The sequence below is a fragment of the Rhinoraja longicauda genome, chromosome 32 (genome assembly GCF_053455715.1).
Source record: "Rhinoraja longicauda isolate Sanriku21f chromosome 32, sRhiLon1.1, whole genome shotgun sequence".
In the NCBI taxonomy this organism is placed as follows: Eukaryota; Metazoa; Chordata; class Chondrichthyes; order Rajiformes; family Arhynchobatidae; genus Rhinoraja; species Rhinoraja longicauda.
In genome coordinates, this window is record NC_135984.1 from 6,271,836 (window position 1) to 6,295,130 (window position 23,295).

The window sequence follows — 23,295 nt, forward strand, 5'->3', positions numbered from 1 at the left end:
TAAACCCAAACAGAACTCCGGTTGTTGAAGTTGTGAGGTAGCTGCTCTTCCAGCCGCACCACTCTGCCTGTCTGCCACAGTTGCCCTTGGAAAGCTGGCTGATCAAAACTCCGTACTGGGGAGAGGTTGGAGGCTTGAGTGTATAGTAGTGACGAGCAAGAGAAAACAATGTAGCATGGTGATTCCAGGTTAGAAACAATATCAACATGCAGATACACAGACATGCATCAAACGGCCTTCTTCATAAACAGAAGATGGTACTAATATCACATTCTGTGCAAGGATGGGGGAGATAAAAAGTAATTGAAACTTAATGAAGGTCTGTCTTGTAAATGTATTGCCTTGGATGATCAAGGAATCTTATCCAAGATACTTATGACTCAAATAATTGTCCAGCTATTTTCAATGCAAATGTTACATTCTTACCTATTCTTGTTGCCTTTTCTATAATTATATGGTGTGATTTTGTTTTTCCTTATAGTTTCTATGCTTTGTAATATGAATATCCCATCTGTAACAATATTTAGACATTGGGAGACTATTGGATAAAATACTAATTGAAACAATTTTAAAAGCAAAAAGTCTTTGTAATGTTCATGGTTTTAATTCCATACATGTTTTTATATGTAAACGATTAACCCAAGGTTGATGGAGAATGGCAGAATGCCTTGCATGGTGTGTGCTAAATTTTCTATGGGGAGGAAAAGTAAATATATTGTACCATGGAGAAGTTTGATTTCTCCTGGAAAATGTAGGCTTTTGTGAAGACTAACTTATCAAACAACATTCCAATCATTACTTTTTTCCATTTTGGTGATGAAATTGTTGGACAGTAACTTCATGAATTGAGCATAACCAAATAGTTAAATGGCTGGTACTAGACACATTGACATTCAAAACTAAAGTTGCAATAGAAACGGATTAGCATTTTTCCATAGCATATTCAAAGGCATTGCAAAAGCACCTTTCGGGGAGTGAAAATGCTTTTACAACGTTGTTACTGTAAATTAAGTGAAATAACTGCCATAATTGAACAGCTATTAGCCTACTTGTATCAGTAGTTAATCTGAAAGTTTACAGTTGTACGTGCCTACAATTGTACATGCTTATAAATATTTTTGTTTTTGAAAGGGACAAAAGCCCATAGTAAGTGTTATGTCCTTTATTTTATTGTACATTTTCAATTATTTGAATCCTTAGTTATCCATTTGCAAGTATGAAACTTCTATAATAAAGTGGATTTGTACATTTTATGTACTAGATTTTACAAAATGGAGTTGTCTTATGAAAAGCGAGGTGTATCAAGGCTTGAAAAATGGTAGTAAAGTTGGCCTCCATTCTGTTATCAGCTTGAACCTTTTATTAACACTAGTGATATACTCTCGTGTTATAACTCATGGAAGTTTTGGATAGATTATGGCACAATGGTGGGACCAGAGTTATTGGGTTTTGCTACACTTGTTGATCGCTATCACAATCTCGAAGGGTCGCTGTTCCTTTGGACAAACCCTCGCAGGCTTGGTCGCTGACCAGTCACCTGGTGCCCTTCCAAATCACCTGATTGTCTGGGGGTGCTGTTTCTTGCTTTTCAATGCTGCATTTGTCTTCTCATTTCATCAAAAATGTTGTGTCTACTTTTTTGTACTATAATTGTAATTTTGGGTTTCGAGAAATAGAAGCCAGAAAAGACGATCGGCAATGTTTAAACAAGAAACATGCAGATTAAATTTCTACCGCAGTGAATGCAGTAAACGGAAGAAACAAGTGGGAGAGTTCTTTTTGTTCTTTGCATTCATCACAACCTCACCTTAAGTCACATAAAGGTTGCAATACAGAAAAATGTCATTCAGCTCTTTCTGTTTTGCTTTGATCCAGCAATCAGCTATATGGTTCCATTGCACCACAAATATGTTTCTGCCAAGCAAGACCTGGTTTTGGCAAGACCTGCTTTCTTCCAAAGATCTTCACTGGATCTTTCTCTACTACCACTCTGGTAACGTAATCCAGGACTTCATCTAGTCATTATAGAGTTGGGGTGAGGGAATTTTGAAACATTCTTTTTTTTTGGTTCATTTGCAAATTACTCCTATAACCACTGGTCCTTAATGATTCTGTAAACTATTTCCATTTACTTAAAAGATGTCTAAGTGCCTCCATCAAATCCCCTCTCGCCCTTCTCTGTTGTAAGGGAAGCAATCCCAGTTTCTCCAATGTATTCCTGTAAATTAAGTTCCTAAACAGTGAAATTATTCTGGTAATTTCTCCCCACATACTCCGAAAGGCCTGTGCATCTTTCTGAAAGTGCAGTGCTCAAGAACATGATTTGCTATTCCAATAATGACAAACTAATATAACTCTGGATTCCATAAGCTTCCCCTTAGAAAACAAAATCTCAATTGTGCCATTTAAAATATTTTAGGTGTATTCTTGCACCCTTATTAGAATTTACAACAGCCAATCAATCTACAAACCTGCATGTCTTTGGTACGTTGGAGTAAACTAGAGTTTCCGGAGAAAACCCATGCGGTCACAAGGAGAATGTACAAACTCTGTACAGATAGCACCCGTGGTTAGGATCGAACCCAGGACCCTGCTTTGTAAAGCAGCAATTCTACCACTCTGTCGCCCTCTTGTTCATGTCACTTCTCCATTAAATTTAATCTGCCCATTCCTCCATCCTGTCTTAAAACCAGATGACCGATTCCTGCTCTGGTTGTGTTCCACCCAAGGAAGAAGATGCAACCTACAATTAACATTGAAGGAAAGATGGCATTGCTGGTCGTGTAACATTCCTCCAGTAGTGCACCAGAATGTGATCACAAGGTCTACAACACCAAGGTCCAATGTGATACTGTAATGGGACATTGGTGATTAGGGCCAGAATGGCAGGATAGCCAAACGGTCTAAGGTGCCAGACTCCAGGAATAAAGTCCTTCTGAAGTAGAAATGGTGTTCTGGTCTCCAATTGGAGGTGTGGATTCGAATCCCACTTCTGCCACACATTTTTTGTATGCAAAAGCAAGGAACATTACTGTACCTAGGCACATGTGACAATAAAATATCATTGAAGGCTAGACTATCAAGGGAAAATATGAAGACACTAAAGGCAACATGGATTTCTGTGTTTATCCTCAAACATTTTTTAAACACGGGCTAGATTCCTTTAATTTAACATAACCCAGAGATTGCTGCTTTGCTCAGAAATGCTGAACCTTTGTGCCTCCCTTCATGATTATATTTGAATGCCTGAAATTGTGGTCCTAATTTTAGCCAAGAGAGAGCACAGGTCCCCTCCCTTCACCCAATCCTCCATTTCCCTCTGTATTCACCTCTCACTCTCACTGACCTCTCTTCCCTCCCACCCCAGCGAGGAGAAGGTGTAGAGTCTACCCTCAGCAGCACCTCCCACACCCTTTATCCCCAACACACTGCAGCAAGGGGAGAAAGCACCCATGCCTCCTCTCCTCTCATTCCTCTCTCTCTCCCCTCTCATCCCTCTCTCCGCTCTCCCTCTCCTTTCCCCTCTCTCCTCCTCCCTCCCATCCTCTCCCCCTCCCTCCCATCCTCTCCTCCCCCCTCCCATCCTCTCCTCCTCCCTCCCATCCTCTCCTCCCCCCTCCCATCCTCTCCTCCCCCTCCCATCCTCTCCTCCCATCCTCTCCTCCCCCTCCCATCCTCTCCTTTCCCCTCTCTCCTCCTCCCTCCCATCCTCTCCCCCTCCCTCCCATCCTCTCCTCCCCCCTCCCATCCTCTCCTCCTCCCTCCCATCCTCTCCTCCTCCCTCCCATCCTCCCCTCCCCCCTCCCATCCTCTCCTCCTCCCTCCCATCCTCTCCTCCCCCCTCCCATCCTCTCCTCCCCCCTCCTCTCTCTCTCTCCCCTCTCTCTCCTCCTTCCTCCCTATCTCTCACTCCTCCTTTCCCCTCTCATTCCCCCTCCTCTCTCCCCTCCTCAGCCAGTAATCCGGAACCTTGTAGCCGGGCCGATGGGAGCAGTCGGATCGTTTATAGAGGACGGCGGACCTTCCTGTCGGTGCACAGGGACTCCCTTCCCCTCCTCCTTCCCAGATCTCCCTCTATCTTCCTGTCTCCGCCTATATCCTTCCTTTGTCCCGCCCCCCTGACATCAGTCTGAAGAAGGGTCTCGACCCGAAACGTCACCCATTCCTTCTCTCCCGAGATGCTGCCTGACCTGCTGAGTTACTCCAGCATCTTGTGAATAAAGGGACAGAGACAGAGACTGTTGGTAAGTGGCAGGGACGGCAGAGGGAGGGAGGATGGATTAGAGAGGGAGGGAGGATGGATTAGAGAGGGAGGGAGGATGGATTAGAGAGGGAGGATGGATTAGAGAGGGAGGGAGGATGGATTAGAGAGGGAGGGAGGATGGATTAGAGAGGGAGGATGGATTAGAGAGGGAGGGAGGATGGATTAGAGAGGGAGGATGGATTAGAGAGGGAGGGAGGATGGATTAGAGAGGGAGGGAGGATGATTAGAGAGGGAGGATGGATTAGAGAGGGAGGATGGATTAGAGAGGGAGGATGGATTAGAGAGGGAGGATGGATTAGAGAGGGAGGGAGGATGGATTAGAGAGGGAGGATGGATTAGAGAGGGAGGATGGATTAGAGAGGGAGGGAGGATGATTAGTGAGGGAGGATGGATTAGAGAGGGAGGATGGATTAGAGAGGGAGGGAGGATGATTAGTGAGGGAGAGAGGAAGAGGGGAGAGAGATGGGCTGTGGGAAAGATGGAGGTTCGGAGGAGGTTGTGGCGGGAGGGAGTGTGGGTGCTGGTGTTGGAGGGACGGTGGAGCTTGTGGTAGGTGGATGAATGAAAGGGTTGGAGAGGGAGGAGGAGAAGATGTGAGTGGGGGGGTAGTTAGTAAGTGGGAGGGACAGTGGAGCTTGTAGTAGGTGGGAGGGGAGGGAAGATGAATAAAGGTCCAGCGGTATGAACATTGACTTCTCCGACTTTAGATAGTTCCTCTGTCCCTCTCTTCCCCTTCCCAGATCTCCCTCTATCTTCCTGTCTCCACCTATATCCTTCCTTTGTCCCGCCCCCCTGACATCAGTCTGAAGAAGGGTCTCGACCCGAAACGTCACCCATTCCTTCTCTCCTGAGATGCTGCCTGACCTGCTGAGTTACTCCAGCATCTTGTGAAATAAATACCTTTGAGGATGAATAAAGGGGTTGGTGGCAGGAAGGAGAGGGTGGGAGCGGGTAGGGAAGAAGAGGGTCCAGGAGGGTTTTTTTCCCCAGCTTTAAATTCAAGCAACTACAGCCTCTTGGTTTATATTTGACTTAACATATGGCGTGTAATGAAGAACAGGTTTGGCTGGTGTGTGTGTGAACCCATGGTTACAAAAGGAGACTGAATTTGAAAATGTGTGGGAAGGAACTGCAGATGCTGGTTTACACCTAAAATAGACACAAAATGCTGGAGTAACTCAGTGGGACGGGGAGCATTCTTGGATAGAAGGAATGGGTGACGCTTCGGGTTGAGACCCTTTGTCAGACTGCGTATCAGGAGAGGGAGACACAGAGATAAGGTGTGAAAACGAGGCATCAAAAGGGATGGAGTTCAAGGAACATGTAGAAAAATTAGGTCCTAGCTCCTGCATTTGAAAATGTTGGGGAAAACTTGCACTTGCTCGTTTCTTTATCTCTAAGACATATCCACTCTATAACTCCAGGATTCATTAGTGTGGTCTGACAACCGATTAAATGGACAGTGAGGTACAGCGAGACGGCAGAATTCTGGACCTGATTGATGATGCGTGGCGGGAAGACAAGCTGCCATACGAGGATGTGGAGATCCCTTTGGTATGTACTGTACTCAGAGTAACTCTCACGTTTGAACAGCCTAACATCTGTAATAGCCTCAGAATAACCGGACGTACCTTTAGAAAGGAGATGGAGAATTTATTTCATCAGAGTGTGGTGAATCTGTGGAATTAATTGCCACAGAAGGGTGTGGAGACTGTCTCTGGGTATTTTTAAGGGGAGGATTGGCAGATTCTTGAAAAGTACATGTTTCAAGGTTTATGGGGAGAAGACAGGAAAATGGGGTGAGAGGGAAAGATATGTCAGCCATGATTCAATGGCGGAGTAGACGTGATGGGCTGAATAGCCTAATTCTGCTCCTATAACTTATGAACTTGTGAATTCCCTCTGGAGATCATGTAAATGGAAGAGCCCATTAATATGCATCTTAGAAAGGTGCTTGTCTTTATCCTGCGTGTTTATTTTCCTTTCTTAGAGTGAACTTCCGGAACCAGAGCAAGATAACGGGGGAACAACGGAATCAATTAATGAACAAGACATGAAGTGGACTGACCTGGCCTTGCAAAACTTGCATGAAAATACCCCATCTGCTGGAAGCTAGTTACTGAGAGTGTTGATACCAGCACAGCAACAAAGTTTATTGCAATACTCTTTCCAAAGGGCAGGTACCAGAGTTTGCTTTCATATGAACATTTACTCGGTACTTGATGTCCACATCAGCAAAGTAAAATTATACACATGAAGCATCAAAACAAAAATGACACAACCTCAGCAACAGTATTTGTGGACAATTAAATGCTGAATGAAAGAGTGGAAAATATCACCATTAATTTTTATTTATAAAATAAGAAAGTTTGTATTCATCAACTAGAAATCATGAAGGTGGAGTTATCTCACTTACAAGCAATGTGCCAGGAGGATAATTTCAGCATTGGCTAACATCTGTTATATTCTCATTATATCAAAACCATATGTGTTGTATAACCCTGGCGCACAAATTATTTCATACTATTTATAACTGAAATCATAAATAACTGATTCGTTCACTCATCTTGCAAACATTAAGCTTCTCGTGATTTCTCTGTGCCTATTTTAATATTTCCCAGCAGTAAACTGAATCTGGTTCCATAAAATGTACTGAAAATAGAAATGAACATTAAGAGCCTTGCCATTGACATACAAGTTGTACAACATCGTGAGAGGAATAAGTCGGGTAAATGCAGAGTCTTTTGCCCAGAGTTGGGGAATCAAGAACCAGACGATATAGGTTTATGGTGAGGGGGGAAGGATTTATCAGGAACCTAAGGGGTAACTTTTTTATACAAAGGGCAGTGGGTATATGGAACGAGCTGCCGGAGGACATAGTTGGGGCAGGTACTATCACAACATTTAAGAGACATTTAGACGTGGACAGGATAGATTTAAAGGGTTATGAGTTAAGCACAGGCAGGTGGGTCTAGTGTAGATGGGGCATGTTGGTCGGTGTGGGCAAGTTTGGCCGAAGGGCTTGTTTCCACGCTGTATGATTCTGACTGTAAGTGTAAACTGAACTTTCATTCCCACAGTAGGCACTTCATACAGTGACATTCTCAATAGCAATAGTGTGGTGCACAAGTAATTTTAGATCATGATTCCCAGTAATTCTGCTGGTCCACTTGGTTGTTCTTTGCACCATTACCATTCCTTTCTGTCTTACACCAATGTCTTTACTGTTAATAGAGCTTGTCTGATTTCTGCTCAAATACAAACCAGCCCATTGTCTTTCTCCTATCTTTCACTGCATCGTAAAAAGTACAAATGTACTGAAAGGACGTTAATCAGAAACAATCAACACACAATGGTGATAATTTTCTGCGTTTAGTTCTCTTCTCTTATGAGATGGTTTAAAATGTCATCCTCTCGGTTGTAAAATCCACTTAATTGCAATGTAAGTCCGATTTTAAACTAATGGGACTGAATGAAAGGTATTGAAATTTGCTGATGGTACAAAACTTGGCAATTGAGGGAAAAAGTCAGAACAGGCTGCAAAGGAATGTAGGTGGGTTAAGTGGGCTGGAAAGAGGTAGGCAGATGGAGTGAAATGTCAAGTTACTCACTTTGAACGGAAAAACAAAATCAAAATGCTGACACTGGTAAATGTTGGTATGTAGAAGAAACTGAGCCAAATTACAGAAAGTTAACAATCAAAATATGAATACTGCAGATGCTAGAAATTTGAAATGAAAATAAAGCAGCTAAAAGTATTCAAGTCAGGCAGCATCTATTCAGAGAGTTGACATTTCAGATCATGAGGTAGACACAAAATGCTGGAGTAACCCAGCGGGACAGGCAGCATCTCTGGAGAGAAGGAATGGGTGACGTTTCGGGTCGAGACCCTTCATGATTTAAGATCATGATGTGTTTTCACTATTTTTGACATTCTCTCATTGCAAACCATCAGTCCATAAGTTCTAGGAGCAAAAAGTAGGCCATTCGGCCCATTGAGTCTACTCCGCCATTCAATCATGGCTGATCTATCCCTCTCAATCCTATTCTCCTGCCTTCTCCCCATAACCCTTCACACCTGTACTAATCAAGAATTTGTCAATCTCTGCCTTAAAAATATCTTGGCCTCCACAGCCATCTGTGGCAATAAATTCTACAGATTCACCACCCTCTGCCTAAAGAAATTCCTCCTCATCTCCTTTCTAATGGTATGAACCATCAGCTCTTGGCAGAGGCCTCGTGCTAATATTGCAATGTTCACATCTGAAGAAATTCCAAGGTCAACTTAATGCTCTTCCACCACCTTCACCTTAGTGTCCATTTATTTGCCGGGAGCATTCACTGCAGACAGTGGATCTATTGCCCTGCCATCTCCAGTCGTGTTCCCTCTCTCGATCTATGCTTGATATGTCACCAGCATGACATTGGTTCCATTCCCTGTGCACTAACGCTCTTTGAACTTGCAGCAATCATAAGTGTTATGCTGGGCTTTATTGAAGGAAAATTTGTTCCAACTACGCAAAGTATCAAAGACATGGATTCGATCCTGACATTGGGTGCTGTCCGTGTGCAGTTTGTACCTTCTCACTGTAACTGCGTGCGTTTCCTCCGGGTGCTCCGGTTTCCTCCTACATTCCAAAGACGTGCAGGTTTGTAGGTTAATTGCCTTCTGCAATTTGCTCTTGGTGTGTAAGGAGTGGATGCGAAAGTAGGATAACATAGAACTAGTGTGAACGGGTCTTCTTGCATTTGAGGCAGCAGAAGTTATGAATCTGCTTCTGCTGTCTGTTGTCGTTCGCCTGACTGAGGTCAGTTGACAGGGCTCACCACGGGGAGGTCAGCTCAGTGGGCCGTACGGCTTGTTTCCATGCTGCATCTTTCAATCGCTCATCAAGGACCAACTCCACATTGTCACCAAGCCTGCTGGTGTGAACTGACCTTATTTTACAGAGGGTAAACATCAGCTCTGAGCATTGAGAGTTTGCACGTTCTGCCTGTGTGTGCTCTGGTTTCCATTCACATTCCAAAGACGTGCAGGTTTGCAGGTTAATTGGTCTCTGTAAATTGTCTCAAGTGTGTCGGACAGAACTAGTGTACGGGTGATTGTTGATCGGCGTGGACTCGGTTGGCCCCGAGGGCCTGTTTCCACGCTGTACCTCTCAAAGAAAACTTCACCAAATGGACCATTTCAATGATAATGCACCTGTCTCCACCCATCCCCTCTCACACTGAGTGTTCTCCGTCCGTGGAATACTGAGCTGCCAGCACCCTTTCTTTTTTGTAAACCACTCACCTACAATCACTCACCTAATTAGCTACTATAAATCGCTATTAATTAGGCACGGATTAACCTGATTAAACTGCCAGCATATTTCTAGGATGTGGGATTAAATTGGAGCACCTATGAAATACCCATGTGATTACAGGGAGAATGGACAAGCTTCTTTTGTGAGTTTATAACTACACCGTTTAGTAGAGAAGTCCAAAGGTTCCCAACATTATATTGAGACTGTCGTGACCATGCACTTGTGGTTTTTTTTCCCCAGTATTTTTTTACATTAATGTCTTGCTTTTTCATCCTGTCTTTTTTTCTTTTCATTATTTTGCAGAATTTACGTGTAATTTAAGAATAATTTATATTTTTGTGTGTTACCGGACGGAATGTGTGTGCTGGTGAGGCTACTGCAAGCAGGATTGTCCTTGTACCTGTACATTACTACACTTGTGCATATTGGCAATAAACTCAATTCAACTTGAGCTGAACAGACAGGAGCTGGAGTAGGCCGTTCAGACTGCAGAGCAGCTCAGATCATGACAGATTTTGACCTCAGCACTATCACTGTATCCCTTGATTCCTTCACTGTTCAGAAATCTATTGATGTCTTTCTTTGAATAAAAATCACCGCAGTTAAACAGTTGCCTGGTGTAGAGAATACAAAGTTTCACCAATGTGGACACAAAATGTTGGAGTAACTCAGCGGGTCAGGCAGCATCTCAGGAGAGAAGGAATGGGTGACGTTTCGGGTCGAGACCCTTCTTCAGACTTGACCCGAAACATCACCCATTCCTTCTCTCCTGAGATGCTGCCTGACCCGTTGAGTTACTCCAGCATTTTGTGTCCACCTTCGATTTAAACCAGCATCTGCAGTTTTTTTTTCCTGCACGTTCCTTTCACCAATGTGGACTGATTGAAAAAAAAATCTTGTTATCTCAGTCCAAAATGGCTCACTCTTTATTCTGAAACAGCTATGGCAAACATCAAATGTACATCCACACTTAGAACACCCCTTTACAACTTTGTATGGATGAACATGGTTACATCTCATTTTCAGTAAATGAAGAAAGTCTGTCTATTCTTTTCTATAACAAATCTAAGAGTGCCCGGAATCAATCTGGCGAAGCTTCACTGCACTAACCCCATTGCAGGTATATCCATCAGAGAGGTAGACCACACCTGTATTCACTTTTCCAGGTGTGCTCTCAGCATGACTTTGTACAGTTGGAGCAAATTCTCCTGTAGCATGCTCTTTATCCTTGCTACTGTGGTAGTGACGTTTAAGAGGCTTCAAGATAGGCACAAAGAAGTACAGGGAATGGGGGGGATATGGATCGTGAGATCAGTTTAACACGGTGTTATGTTTGGCACTAACATTGTGGGCCGAAGGACCCGTTCTTCCTGTGCTGTATTGTTCTGGATCACCCATATTGAAGGAATGGCCAAGAAATCACACCAACGCCTCTACTTCCTTAGAAGGCTTTGGAAGTTCAGCATGTTCCAAACGACTCTCACCAACTTCTACAGATGTGTCTTAGCAATTATTTAATCATGACGTATCACAGCATGGTTTGGGAACAGCTCCATCCCAAGACTGCAAGAAATTGCAGAGAATTGTGGACACAGCCCAGACCCTCATTGCAGACCTTGGACTTTTCCCTCTATGCTGCATTCAGTACTCTTGTATTCTCCCTGCACTTGTGTACAACGACTGCACAGTTGATTTGACTGGATAGCTCGCAAACGAAGCTTAGTGTCTCAGCAAACATGACAATATTAAACTGATACCAATATCAAAGGATGTGATGTATATGTGTGATGCCATGTTTACCACCTCCAGTTCTCACCTCTCTACTTTCAGCCTGAAGAAGGGTTCCAACCCGAAACGTCAGCCATTCCTTCTCTCCAGAGGTGCTGCCTGACTCGCTGAGTTGCTCCAGCACTTTGTGCCTGCCTTCTGTGGCATCATAATGCTTCCCATTCTAAAGCTTGATCACGGTCGTGGTGTCCAGTGATTGTGATGTAATATTCTCGCAGTATTTAATTTTAAACTGATAACTGACGTGTTTATGCCATTCACGTACCCAGCTTGTACTATTCTGAATTGTAAACGACCAAGAGTCCCTTCGGATCGCTGGAAACATCATTTCTCTCAAAGTCTTGTTCATGTTACTGCCACTGCTCTAGACACAACGAGGCCACACTCATTACAAGGTACGTACGAACGGGATGTCGGTGAAAGGAATCCTTTAGCAAAAGGGGGAAAAAAAACTTTCATTGCCCAGAAAACAAATTTAAAAACTACCTCAAAACTTCTCAATAAAATGTTTTTTTCCAAAAAACAACGAGGAAATTAATCAAAAATTTGAATCATTCTATTTTGTGATGCATAATATATATTAGAATTTACATCTTCATAATGAATAAAAATATATTAATGTATAATTGACAATTACAAAATGAAATCAGAGATCTCTTAACTTGCTTTACTGCTGCTCGTGAACTAATTATTTTTAACATTGTATTTAAGTGTAAAACATTTTACTGCATATGGTGTTGGTCAGGTTTTTAAAAAAATCAAAAATATTTATTCAAATATTAAAATAATATATACAATACAATAAAACCAAAACAGAACCCACCACCAGAATACTATACAAACAAATATACCAATTGAAACTATAATACAATTGTATTACAATCCGATCCCCCGCGGTGCCCAGCGGTCCCAGAAATCCTCCAGGGTGCCCGTGGACAGCGCACAGTCCCTCTCCAACACCACCCGGGTGCGGATGTAACCCTGGAAAAGGGGTAGGCAGCTGGCTGGGGCAGAGCCCTCCCGCCTGGCACCGTGAGTCGCGGATGGCCAGCTTGGCCAGGCCCAGGAGCAACCCAACCAGGACATCCTCGGCCCTGCCCTCTCCCCTACGCACAGGGTGTCCAAAGATGAGGATGGTGGGTGAAAAATGCAGCCAAAAAGCAAGGAGCAGCCCCTTTAGATATTGGAACAGGGGCTGCAACCTCACACACTCCATGTACACGTGGTACACAGACTCTGCCAACCCGCAAAAGTGGCAGGCGGCTGGCGAGTCTGAACCGCGCGAGGAGCAGGTTGCAGGGGACTCCTCGGGCAATACCCTCCACCCCAGGTCCCCGATGGAGAGGGGCAGAACCCCTGCGTAGAGGGACCCCCACCGAGGGGCCCCCTCGTGGTGTTGGTCAGGTTGGGGATGTGATCATGAACTTTTGTGGGTGGAATAGCAGCAGATCCAGGCACTAATCAAGACTGAACTCAGGCACTTTCCACTGAGGCAGGTACCCAATTCATTCACACCAGGCATTTAGACAATAACAGCTTGTCAGCAGGACTCTACATCTCATCTCCTTACTGCTCTTGGATGATCGCAAGGAAGCGATGATCGAAAAGAAACTTCAGATGCTACGAATCTAAAACAACAACCGCATTTTTGACTAGCCCTTCATTTCTTGGTTCTTACGAGAATGGGTGGGCCAGAGGTTGGATGGAGAAGGTTGTGGTTGCTGTGGCTACACGCAGCTGGCCAAAGTCCCTCCCATCAGGCCCATTGTGGTTTCACAGAGCAGCTTGCCACATCTCAATGTCCCTCAGAGTCAGGTCAAGAGGGCACTTAGGAGTCTGGAATGTGGACTGAGGTCCTCACCTGAAAGATCTTTGTGATGCCAGTGCTCTTTGGCAAAGTCTGGGCCCGGCGAGCCGCCCTTATGTTCTCTGTGGGTCCCCCTTTGTTCTCGGTGGCCCCTCATGTTAGGGGGCTCTCCCTCCCCCCCCCCAATGCTGAGTCCCTTTATTCCCTGCTGCTCCCCCATGCTGGGTACCCACATTGTTCTACCTGACTCTTGGTCCCTCCTTGCTCTCGGCGGCACAGTTCCCGATGACGGCGGTGGCTCGAGGCCGATTCGGTGACCGCGGTGGGCGGGCCGGGACGGGACAGGACAGGCCTGCCGGGTGGGACCTCCGTCACCGGCAGGCGTTCCTCGTTCCTCAGACCGCGGCAGGCGGGCAGGTCCGCGGTGATCACACGGTGAGAACAAAGGGACTCGACTTCCCAACGGGAGCTACAAACCGCACAAGGTTTCGACCAGCCCCGACCCGGGGTCAGATTGCCCGGCGCGGGGGAGCTGAGAACCTCCCCCCACTGATGCAGGAGCTTGATCGCCCCGATGGGGAGGGCCCAAACGCCGCCGGCTACAGGAGTCAAGATCGTCCCGTCAACGGAAGGCTCGAGGCCCCCGACCGCGGGAGAACAAAGAAGAGAAGGGATTGAACTTTTTTTCACCTTCCATCACAGTGAAGAATGTGGAGCAGTCACTGTGGTAGATGTTCATGTTAAAATGTATTTTGGGAAACATAGAAACATAGAAAATAGGTGCATTCGGCCCTTCGAGCCAGCACCGCCATTCATTGTGATCATGGCTGATCGTCCCCAATCAATAACCCGTGCCTGCCTTCTCCCCCTACCCCTTGATTCCACTAGCCCCTAGAGCTCTATCTAACTCTCTCTTAAATCCATCCAGTGATTTGGCCTCCACTGCCCTCTGTGGCAGAGAATTCCACAAATTCACAACTCTCTGAGTGAAAACGTTTTTTTTCTCACCTCAGTTTTAAATGTGCGTTGAGTTGCTTTTAATTGGCATGACTGTACGGCGAAACAAATTCCTCGTATGTTGCAAAACATACTTGGCTAATAAAGTATGATTATGATTATAACACGATCCAGCTGGTTTGGCGGGATAAGGTCTCATTTAGGTACAATTGTTACAGGATGTTTTAAGTTTTAAAATAGTAGGATCTGTTTCTCACCAGGAAACGAACAGAAGGCAGAATCATTGACATTCAGCAGCTAAAGATAAGATCAAAATGAAATTCATTACTGGCGCCTTCATTGCAGCACTTTGCTCCCTGTGTGGTAAGAACACATTATGCTTGATCACATTATTTTGTATTGGTTGCAACAAAATGAAAGAGCACTTAAATTTTTATGTTGATGTAACTTAATCAAAGCTCTCTAAGCGAGTGTCATAGAGCTTGTGCATCATGGAAACCAGCCCTTTGGCCCACCATGTCCTTGCCAACGCTGGCATTCTGTGCTCGTCCCGATTGCCTGCATTTGGCCCACTTCCCCTCTAAAAATGCCTCCTTAATGACCCCTTCTCCCGACCCGCCTCTTTCCCCTTTCAAAGTCTGGCGACGGGTCTGTGGGAATTCTGCAAGTTGGGTGACATCGGCGATTACTCAAAGTCGAGTACGATTGTCCTCTTGGTCAAAGAAGCCAGGATGTGTAGATGGTCTGCCCCTCTAGGTGGACTGTATGGAACACCTTTGGTGCACGGATGACCATCACATGGTTCTTGACAGAGGCAGACCTGGGTCTGACGGCACGGATTCTGCCACGGTTGGGTCTCTCCCCTGCTGCGGCCTTCCTCCGCCTTCTCAGCCGCTGTGGTGCTCCATCCATCCGTCGGCCGTCCTCCATCCTCCCCCTGTCCCACCGTCGAGGTTCACCTCTTGGACCAGGCTTTGTCGGGGACCTCCCTCTCGACCTGCCCACCGTGGGTGACCCCTCCCAGGAACACAACTCCAGGATCTCGGGGACACGGAGAACTGGGTGACATAAGCAAGAAGGGTCTCGACCCGAAACGTCACCTATTCCTTCTCTCCTGAGATGCTGCCTGACCTGCTGAGTTACTCCAGCACGTTGTGAATAAGCAAACGTACAGGTAGCTCTCCGAGAACACAACAGTTGCATTCCTCAGAAACCTCGCGTTGTATAGATCATGCAACACCTGTCCCTTTACCTCCCCCCTCAACTCCATCCAAGGACCCAAACAGTCTTCCCAGGTGAGGCAAAGGTTCACCTGCACCTTCTCCAACCTCATCTATTGCATCCGCTGCTCTAGATGTCAACTTATTTACATCGGCGAACCCAAGCGCAGGCTCGACGATCGCTTCGCTCAACACCTGTGCTCGGTCCGCATTAACCAAACTGATCTCCCGGTGGCCGAGCACTTCAACTCCCCCTCCCATTCCCAGTCTGACCTTTCTGTCATAGGCCTCCTCCAGTGCCATAGCGAGGCCCACCGGAAGTTGGAGGGACAGCACCTTATATTTCGCCTGGGCAGTTTGCAGCCCAGTGGTATGAACATCGACTTCTCCAACTTTGGATAGTTCCTCTGTCCCTCCCGTCCCCTCCTCCTTCCCAGATCTCCCTCCATCTCCCTGTCTCCACCTATATCCTTCCTTTGTCCCGCCCCCCCTGACATCAGTCTGAAGAAGGGTTTCGACCCAAAACGTCACCCATTCCTTCTCTCCCGAGATGCTGCCTGACCCGCTGAGTTCCTCCAGCATTTTGTGAATAAATGCTATAAGCACAACTGTGCCAATGGGGGAAAGGGGGCTCGGGGCTAGAGAGTTTCAGACTCTCAATAAACAAAAGTTAATTACCTCCCACGGGACTTTCAGAAGATAAGTTTTTTTTTCCATATCTAAAGGTTATCATAGTTTTTATTATTATTTTTGTTACAAAGGCTCCATTTTGCATTGATAAATAAAGTATCATAAGTGTAAGAAAATAACTGCAGATGCTGGTACACAGTCTGAAGAAGGGTCTCGACCCGAAATGTCACCCATTCCTTCTCTCCTGAGATGCTGCCTAACCTGCTGAGTAAAGTATCATTGTACGTGGGATCACTTGTCAATTTCCATGATCTGAAACGTTGACATTTTGAAGTTTTCTCAATTTTTGTGGTTTGTTGGCAAAATGACAATAGCAGCCACATCTTTCCCATCACTACCTGTCTCTCTCAATGGCATCTAAAGTTAACGGGGGAATGGTTTTGACATCCTATTTGAACATTGAACTTCACATCCACTTGCTGCTAAAACCTCTGCACGGTGGCGCAGCGGTAGAGTTGCTGCATTACAGCGCCAGAGACCCGGGTTCAGTCCAGACTACGGGTGCTGTCTGTACGGAGATTGTACGTTCTCCCTGTGACCGCGTGGGTTTTCTCCGGGTGCTCAGGTTTCCCCCCACACTTCAAAGACGTGCAGGTTTGTAGGTTAATTGGCTTTTGTAGAATTGTAAATTGCCCCTAGTGTGTGTAGGATAGTGTTAGTGTACATGGATCGCTGGTTGGAGCGGACTCGGTGGGCCAAAGGGCCTGTTTCTGAGCTGTATGTCTAAACTAAACTAAAAAGCATCTGGATAATGAAGCTGACAAACAGAACATACATGGGAATTAGAGGGTCCAAATTACTTGGAAATGTTTTTCCAAAATACTGTAGTACAATAACGCAAAACTCCAAATTGAATTTGAAATGAAAATCATAGTTAATCAACAATGCAGAAAATTAATGATGGTGCGTGAATCCTGGAAAGTGGTTATCTGTCAGATAACATATAAATAGTATTTATTCACAAAATGCTGGAGTAACTCAGCAGGTCAGGCAGCATCTCAGGAGAGAAGGAATGGGTGACGTTTCGGGTCGAGACCCTTCTTCAGACTCCGAAAATTAAATGAAATATTTTATTTAATGTATAAATAGTATTGCATTTTCAATTATTTCTTGAAGTTATATTTTCTCTGAATCAATGAAGTGATGCAGTTGATAGCAACACGATCAAGGAAGTTAGTTTAGATTATTGTCACGTGTACCGAGGTACAGTGAAAAGCTTTTGTTGCGTGCTAACCAGTCAACAGAAAGGCAGTACATGGTTACAATGGAGCCATTACAGTGCATAGACACATGACAAGTACAGTCCTCTTGCTTGTTGTGCTGACTGACTGTTTTCATCAAGCCAAATGCCCTTTCATGAGGCAGAGGAGGTTAGTATAACTCGGCGTCATGTTTCTGCATGGACATTGCGGGCTGAAGGGCCTGTTCCTGTGCTGTACTGTTCTATGTTCTATTCACATTGCAGCTGAAGCTCTGAAATGCTACAAATGTTCCAAAGCGAGGAGAGGAGTGGATTGCAACTCTGAGAGCCAGCAATGTCCTACAAACCAAACAATGTGCCTCACTACTGTGCAGACAGTCGGCTTTAGCCAGAGTAAGTTGCTTTACTTTTGATAACATAAACTTCTTGGGGGAAATAGTTTACCGTTCACTTGCTGCTCCGGAGATTGTTTTCGCTCTGATTAAAGGGACGTACCTTTTAGAAAGGAGGTGAGGGGGAATTTCTTTGGTCAGAGGGTGGTGAATCTGCGGAATTCATTGCCACAGAAGGCTGTGGAGGCCAAGTCAATAGGTATTGTTAAGGCTCAGATTGACAGATTCTTGATTATAAGTTCATAGGTTCTAGCAGTAGAATTAGGTCATTTGACCCGTCAAGTCCACTCCGCCACTCAATCATGGCTGATCTATCTTTCCCTCTCAACCCCGTTCTCTTGCCTTCTCCCCATAACCCTTACCAATCAAGAATCTGTCAATCTCCGCCTTGAAAATATTGCCCAAAGACTCCAGTGACTTGAGCTGCTCACATTTGTCTGTTAAAGAATATAAGGAACGATACATCAAAGTTAGGTTGCAAACTAATCTAAAGTTGTGGGAAGGAACTGCAGATGCTGGTTTACACCGAAGATAGACACAAAATGCTGGAGTAACTCAGCAGGACAGACAGTATCTCTGGATAGAAGGAATGGGCGACATTTTGGGTCGAGACACTTCTTCGGAAGTTGTTCAGACACTTCTGTAGAAGGGTCTTGACCCAAAACGCCAGCCATTCCTTCTATCCAGAGATGCTGCCTGTCCCGCTGAGTTACTGCAGCATTTTGTGTCCAATCTAAAGTTGTGGCCAGGACCAATCTAGTCCATTTTCACATGATGCCCCAAAGGGTTGCTCCTCTACATGGTAACAGGATACAGGCAGCACACTAAACATGAGCAAAGTCTTTATGACTCAAACATTTGTGGGACCTGGATGTCGTTGACAAAGCCAGCATTCAGTGTCCATCCCTAATTGCCCTCGGAATGGCGGTGGTGAACTCTGCTCCTGAAACGCTGCAGACCTCCTCCTTGAAGGTGCCTCCCAGAGTGGCTTTGGGAAAGGAGTTCCACAGTCAACTCGGTGGTGACAGTAACATGGTGTTACTTCCAATGAGTGTCAGGAAAACACACGCTCTGCCAGAACTACCTGCACAGGAACAGCCATGGTTGCGTTGACTGATAGAACAAGCCCAAACAACCTACACTGCTCACGTCTTCAATGCCTCTGTTCAAAGGAAGATACATAAATGAAGTATCAGAAACATAGAAAATAGGTTCAGGAGGGCCATTCGGCCCTTTGAGCCAGCACCGCCATCAATATGATCATGGCTGATCATCCAGAATCAGTACCCTGTTCCTGCCTTCTCCCCATATCCCTTGATTCCGTTAGCCTTAAGAGCGAATGGGTTAATTACATTTAGGGTTGCAAATTTAAAACCTCATTGAAATGGTAAGTGCAGGTGCCAAGGAGAAAATCCTATCGTCCTTTTCCCAAGTGGGATTAGCTTTAATGGGTACTATTGGTGTTGCATGTCATGGTCGGTTAACAATACAACTCTAGAAAGAGTTCTATAGAGTTACAACTTCAGTAACTCTATACCATACAGTTACAAAACAGTGGCTCAGTGGTAGAGTTGCTGCCTTACAGCGCCGGGTTCGATCCTGACTATGGGTGCTGTCTGTATGTGACCTGCGTGGGTTTTCTCGGGTTCCTCCCACATTTCGAAGATGTACAGGTTAGTAGGTTGACGGGCTTCGGTGAAATTGTAAATTGTGCCTAGCGTGCAGGACAGTTGCTCATGTGTGGGGATCGCTGGTCGGCGTGGGCTTGGCGGGCCGAAAGGACAGTTTTCCTGCTGCATCTCTGAACTGAACTAAAGTTACAGCTGTTTGTATAGGAAGGATCTGCAGATGTTGGTTTAAACCGACGATAAACGCAACTCTTCTTTATGCTTTTACAGGAGGACTTGGTCACGTCACAGTAAGCAAGAAGTGTTCCTTTCGGACAGACTGCAAGGCCGATGCCAGCAACCTGGTGGTCGGAGGGAGGATGGTTCTCTGTTGCCCCACGGACCTGTGCAACGTCGACAATGATGCCCTCTGCTTGGGCCTCCGCTGGCCATTGCTGGCAGCCTCTACCGCCCTCCCCTGGACTCTGCTGGAACTGACCAGCTCAACCTAACCCGATCGACCCGCTGGGCCAGGCTGCACGTTTGCTCAGGTTGCAGGAGAGGCTTCCAATGGGAAAATATGGCCATTTCTCCTGCCCAAAATCTGCTGTTTTCTTCAAGTGTTGTAGTCCCCCCCCCCCCCCCTGCTGTGGTTCAATTAAGATGTAAACTTCTGCCATTGTCTACGGGTTAGTTGAGTGAAAATCAACTGTCAGAGTGCCTCCAAACTGATAAGGTTCTGACAAGGACTTGGCTCATTGAGCATCTTGGCGCTGAGTGTAACTTTGAATGAATACACACGTGATCCGATTGAGTTATCTTCAGCTTGAGGGGAAATCTTAAGGAGGCCAGGTCACTGGACGTCGCGATACTGTCCCCCGAGATTGTCTTATCCAGGCAGAGGAACACAGCCATGGTCAGACTAATAAAGAAATCTTACAAGTGTAAGGATCTGTAAATGAAAGGATCTGTAATTTTTGACTGAATTAAATAATAAACAATACAGGGGAAGCCCTGTGGAATTGTGTGGGTTAGCTGCCTATTGTTGTTATTGAGTCATAGAGTCAGGCAGCGTGGAAACAGGCCCTTCGGCCCAACTTCCCCACACCGGTCAACATGTCTCATCTACAGTAGTCCCACCTGCTTGGTCCTTATCCCTCCAAACCTGTCCTATCCATGCACCTGTCTAAATGTTTCTTAAACGTCACGTTAGTACCTGCCTCAACTACCTCAGCTCGTTCCATACACCCACCACCCTCTGTGCGAAAAAAGTTACCCCTCGGGTTCCTATTAAATCTCATCTTAAAAGGTGAGGTTTGGGGTCAAGGACGTGTGATGTTACACCCACTCGATAGCAGTCACCAGGCAGTTGTTCAACAATGGTGGTACATTGCCCAAGCACAAAGAATGTTAAACTGTGTATGTCGAAAATGAAGCAAGAATATAATTGTTAAAATAAAACTGCGAGGAAGAGTTTCAGTACATGGGCATCACCTCACACATATCTTTTTCTAAACAGTGTTAGAATTATTTGATTTCTATTTTGAAAGATACAGCATGGAAAAAGGCCCTTCAGCCTAATGTTTTTTGGGTCTTCGCAATGATGGATTGATACAACTTTCAGCCGGCAGGTGGCAGCAACACACCACAAAGTGATGACACTGAACCATTCCCAACTCACATCACAAGAAAACACAACCTTGCAAACACTGTGCAGTTTCAGGCAGTGTCTGCAGAAAGATGGACAGCGTGGACTCCTTCACCAGAACTGGAAACAAAATGGAAATGAACGAGAGCGGAGTCGGAAAAGCAGCCAACATAATCAAAGATTTGTCCCACCCCAAGGTAGACACAAAATGGTGGAGTAACTCAGCGGGTCAGGCAGCAACAAATCGAAGGTATCACAAAATGCACAAAATGAAGAAGGGTCTCGACCCGAAACGTCACCCATTCCTTCTTTCCAGAGATGCTGCCTGACCCATTGAGTTACTCCAGCATTTTGTGTCTATCATTTGATTTTAACCAGCATCTGCAGTTTTTTTTCCTACCTACCTACCTACCTACCCACCTACCTACTTACCTACCCATCAACCTACCTATAATATAAGAAAATAACTGCAGATGCTGGTACAAATTGATTTATTCACAAAATGCTGGAGTAACTCAGCAGGTCAGGCAGCATCTCGGGAGAGAAGGAATGGGTGACGTTTCGGGTCGAGACCCTTCTTCAGACTGATGTCGGGGGTGGGACAAAGGAAGGATATAGGTGGAGGCAGGAAGATAGAGGGAGATCTGGGAAGGAGGAGGGGAAGGGAGGGACAGAGGAGCTATCTGAAGTTGGAGAAGTCGACGTTCATACCACCGGGCCGCAAACTGCCCAGGCGAAATATGAGGTGCTGCTCCTCCAATTTCCGGCGGGCCTCACTATTGCACTGGAGGAGGCCCATGACAGAGAGGTCAGACTGGGAATGGGAGGGGGAGTTAAAGTGCTGGGCCACCGGGAGATCAGTTGCGTTAATGCGGACCGAGCGCAGGTGTTTAGCGAAGCGATCGCCGAGCCTGCGCTTGGTTTCGCCGATATAAATAAGTTGACATCTAGAGCAGCGGATGCACTAGATGAGGTTGGAGGAGGTGCAGGTGAACCTCTGTCTCACCTGGAAAGACTGTTTGGGTCCTTTGATGGAGTTGAGGGGGGAGGTGAAGGGACAGGTGTTGCATCTCGTGCGGTTGCAAGGGAAAGTGCCCAGGGTTAGGGTGGTTTGGGTAGGAAGGGACGAGTGGACCAGGGAGTTGCGGAGGGAACGGTCTCTGCGGAACGCAGAGAGGGGAGGGGATGGGAAGATATGGCCAGTGGTGGGGTCCTGTTGGAGGTGACGGAAATGTTGGTGGATGATATGTTGGATCCGCTGGCTGGTGGGGTGGAAGGTGAGAACGAGGGGGATCCTGTCCTTGTTGCGAGTGGGGGGAGGGGGAGCAAGAGCGGAGCTGCGGGATGTAGAAGAGACCCTAGTGAGAGCCTCATCTATAATGGAGGAGGGGAAGTCCCGTTTTCTGAAAAACGAGGACATCTCGGAAGCCCTAGTCTGAAACACCTCATCCCGGGCGCAGATGCGGCGTAGACGGAGGAATTGGGAGTAGGGGATAGACTTTTTGCAGGGGACCGGGTGGGAAGAAGTGTAGTCCAGATAGCTGTGCGAGTCGGTGGGCTTGTAAAAAATGTCCGTCACTAGTTTTTCTCCTGTGATGGAGATGGTGAGGTCCAGAAACGGGAGGGAGATGTCAGAGATAGTCCAGGTATATTTAAGGGCAGGATGGAAATTGGAGGTGAAGTGTATGAAGTCAGTGAGTTCTGCATGGGTGCAAGAGGTAGCACCAATGCAGTCGTCGATGTAGCGGAGGTAGAGTTCGGGGATGGGGCCAGTGTACGTCTGGAACAGGGATTGTTCGACGTACCCGACAAAGAGGCAGGCGTAGTTAGGGCCCATGCGAGTGCCCATAGCTACGCCTCTGGTTTGGAGGAAGTGGGAGGAGTCAAAGGAGAAGTTGTTGAGGGTAAGAACCAGCTCTGCTAGGCGGAGGAGAGTGTTGGTCGATGGGGATTGGCTGGTTCTACGGTCGAGGAAGAAACGGAGGGCTTCGAGACCATCCTTGTGGGGGATGGAAGTGTAGAGTGACTGGACATCCATGGTGAAAATGAGGGAGTGGGGGCCTGGGAACTGGAAGTTATCCAGGAGATGGAGAGCGTGTGAGGTGTCTTGGACATAGGTGGGGAGGGATTTAACCAGGGGGGATAGGATGGAGTCGAGGTAGGTAGAGATAAGTTCGGTGGGGCATGAGCAGGCAGAGACAATGGGTCTGCCGGGACAGTTGTGTTTGTGGATTTTGGGTAGGAGGTAGAATCGGGCCGTGCGGGGCTGGGGAACTATGAGATTGGAGGCACTGAGGGGTAGATCGCCGGAGTTGGTGAGGTCGGTGATGGTGCTGCTGATGAAGGTCTGGTGTTTATCGGTGGGGTCATGGTCCAGGGATAGTTAGGAAGAGGTGTCTGATAGTTGTCGTCTGG

General features: G+C 46.2%; 3 protein-coding genes across 3 annotated transcripts in view; 2 read left to right on the forward strand and 1 right to left on the reverse strand.

Moving 5' to 3' along the window:
• The window catches only part of rps25 (ribosomal protein S25), a 244,761-nt gene that overhangs the window by 157,087 nt on the left and 64,379 nt on the right, over positions 1-23,295 (reverse strand). The gene's annotated exons all lie outside the window — the stretch shown is intronic.
• anapc13 (anaphase promoting complex subunit 13) lies at positions 3,989-10,237 on the forward strand. The gene is made up of 3 exons (XM_078426739.1): positions 3,989-4,244; positions 5,689-5,818; positions 6,255-10,237. Exons 2-3 carry the CDS (start codon positions 5,720-5,722, stop codon positions 6,378-6,380), a joined length of 225 nt encoding a protein of 74 aa, XP_078282865.1. The 5' UTR covers positions 3,989-4,244; positions 5,689-5,719; the 3' UTR covers positions 6,381-10,237.
• LOC144608822 (ly6/PLAUR domain-containing protein 2-like) lies at positions 14,437-19,839 on the forward strand. Its single transcript, XM_078426981.1, has 3 exons — positions 14,437-14,485; positions 17,498-17,626; positions 19,524-19,839. Exons 1-3 carry the CDS (start codon positions 14,437-14,439, stop codon positions 19,742-19,744), a joined length of 399 nt encoding a protein of 132 aa, XP_078283107.1. The 3' UTR covers positions 19,745-19,839.

What these genes read in the sequence shown, in the direction of transcription:
- anapc13 (XM_078426739.1), top strand. Translation starts at nt 5,720, where the DNA reads ATGGACAGTGAGGTACAGCGAGACGGCAGAATTCTGGACCTGATTGAT. An exon ending in AGGATGTGGAGATCCCTTTG is followed by an intron (nt 5,819 to 6,254) that starts GTATGTACTGTA and finishes TTCCTTTCTTAG; the next exon opens with AGTGAACTTCCGGAACCAGA.
- LOC144608822 (XM_078426981.1), top strand. Translation starts at nt 14,437, where the DNA reads ATGAAATTCATTACTGGCGCCTTCATTGCAGCACTTTGCTCCCTGTGT. An exon ending in AGCACTTTGCTCCCTGTGTG is followed by an intron (nt 14,486 to 17,497) that starts GTAAGAACACAT and finishes TTCACATTGCAG; the next exon opens with CTGAAGCTCTGAAATGCTAC. An exon ending in GACAGTCGGCTTTAGCCAGA is followed by an intron (nt 17,627 to 19,523) that starts GTAAGTTGCTTT and finishes ATGCTTTTACAG; the next exon opens with GAGGACTTGGTCACGTCACA.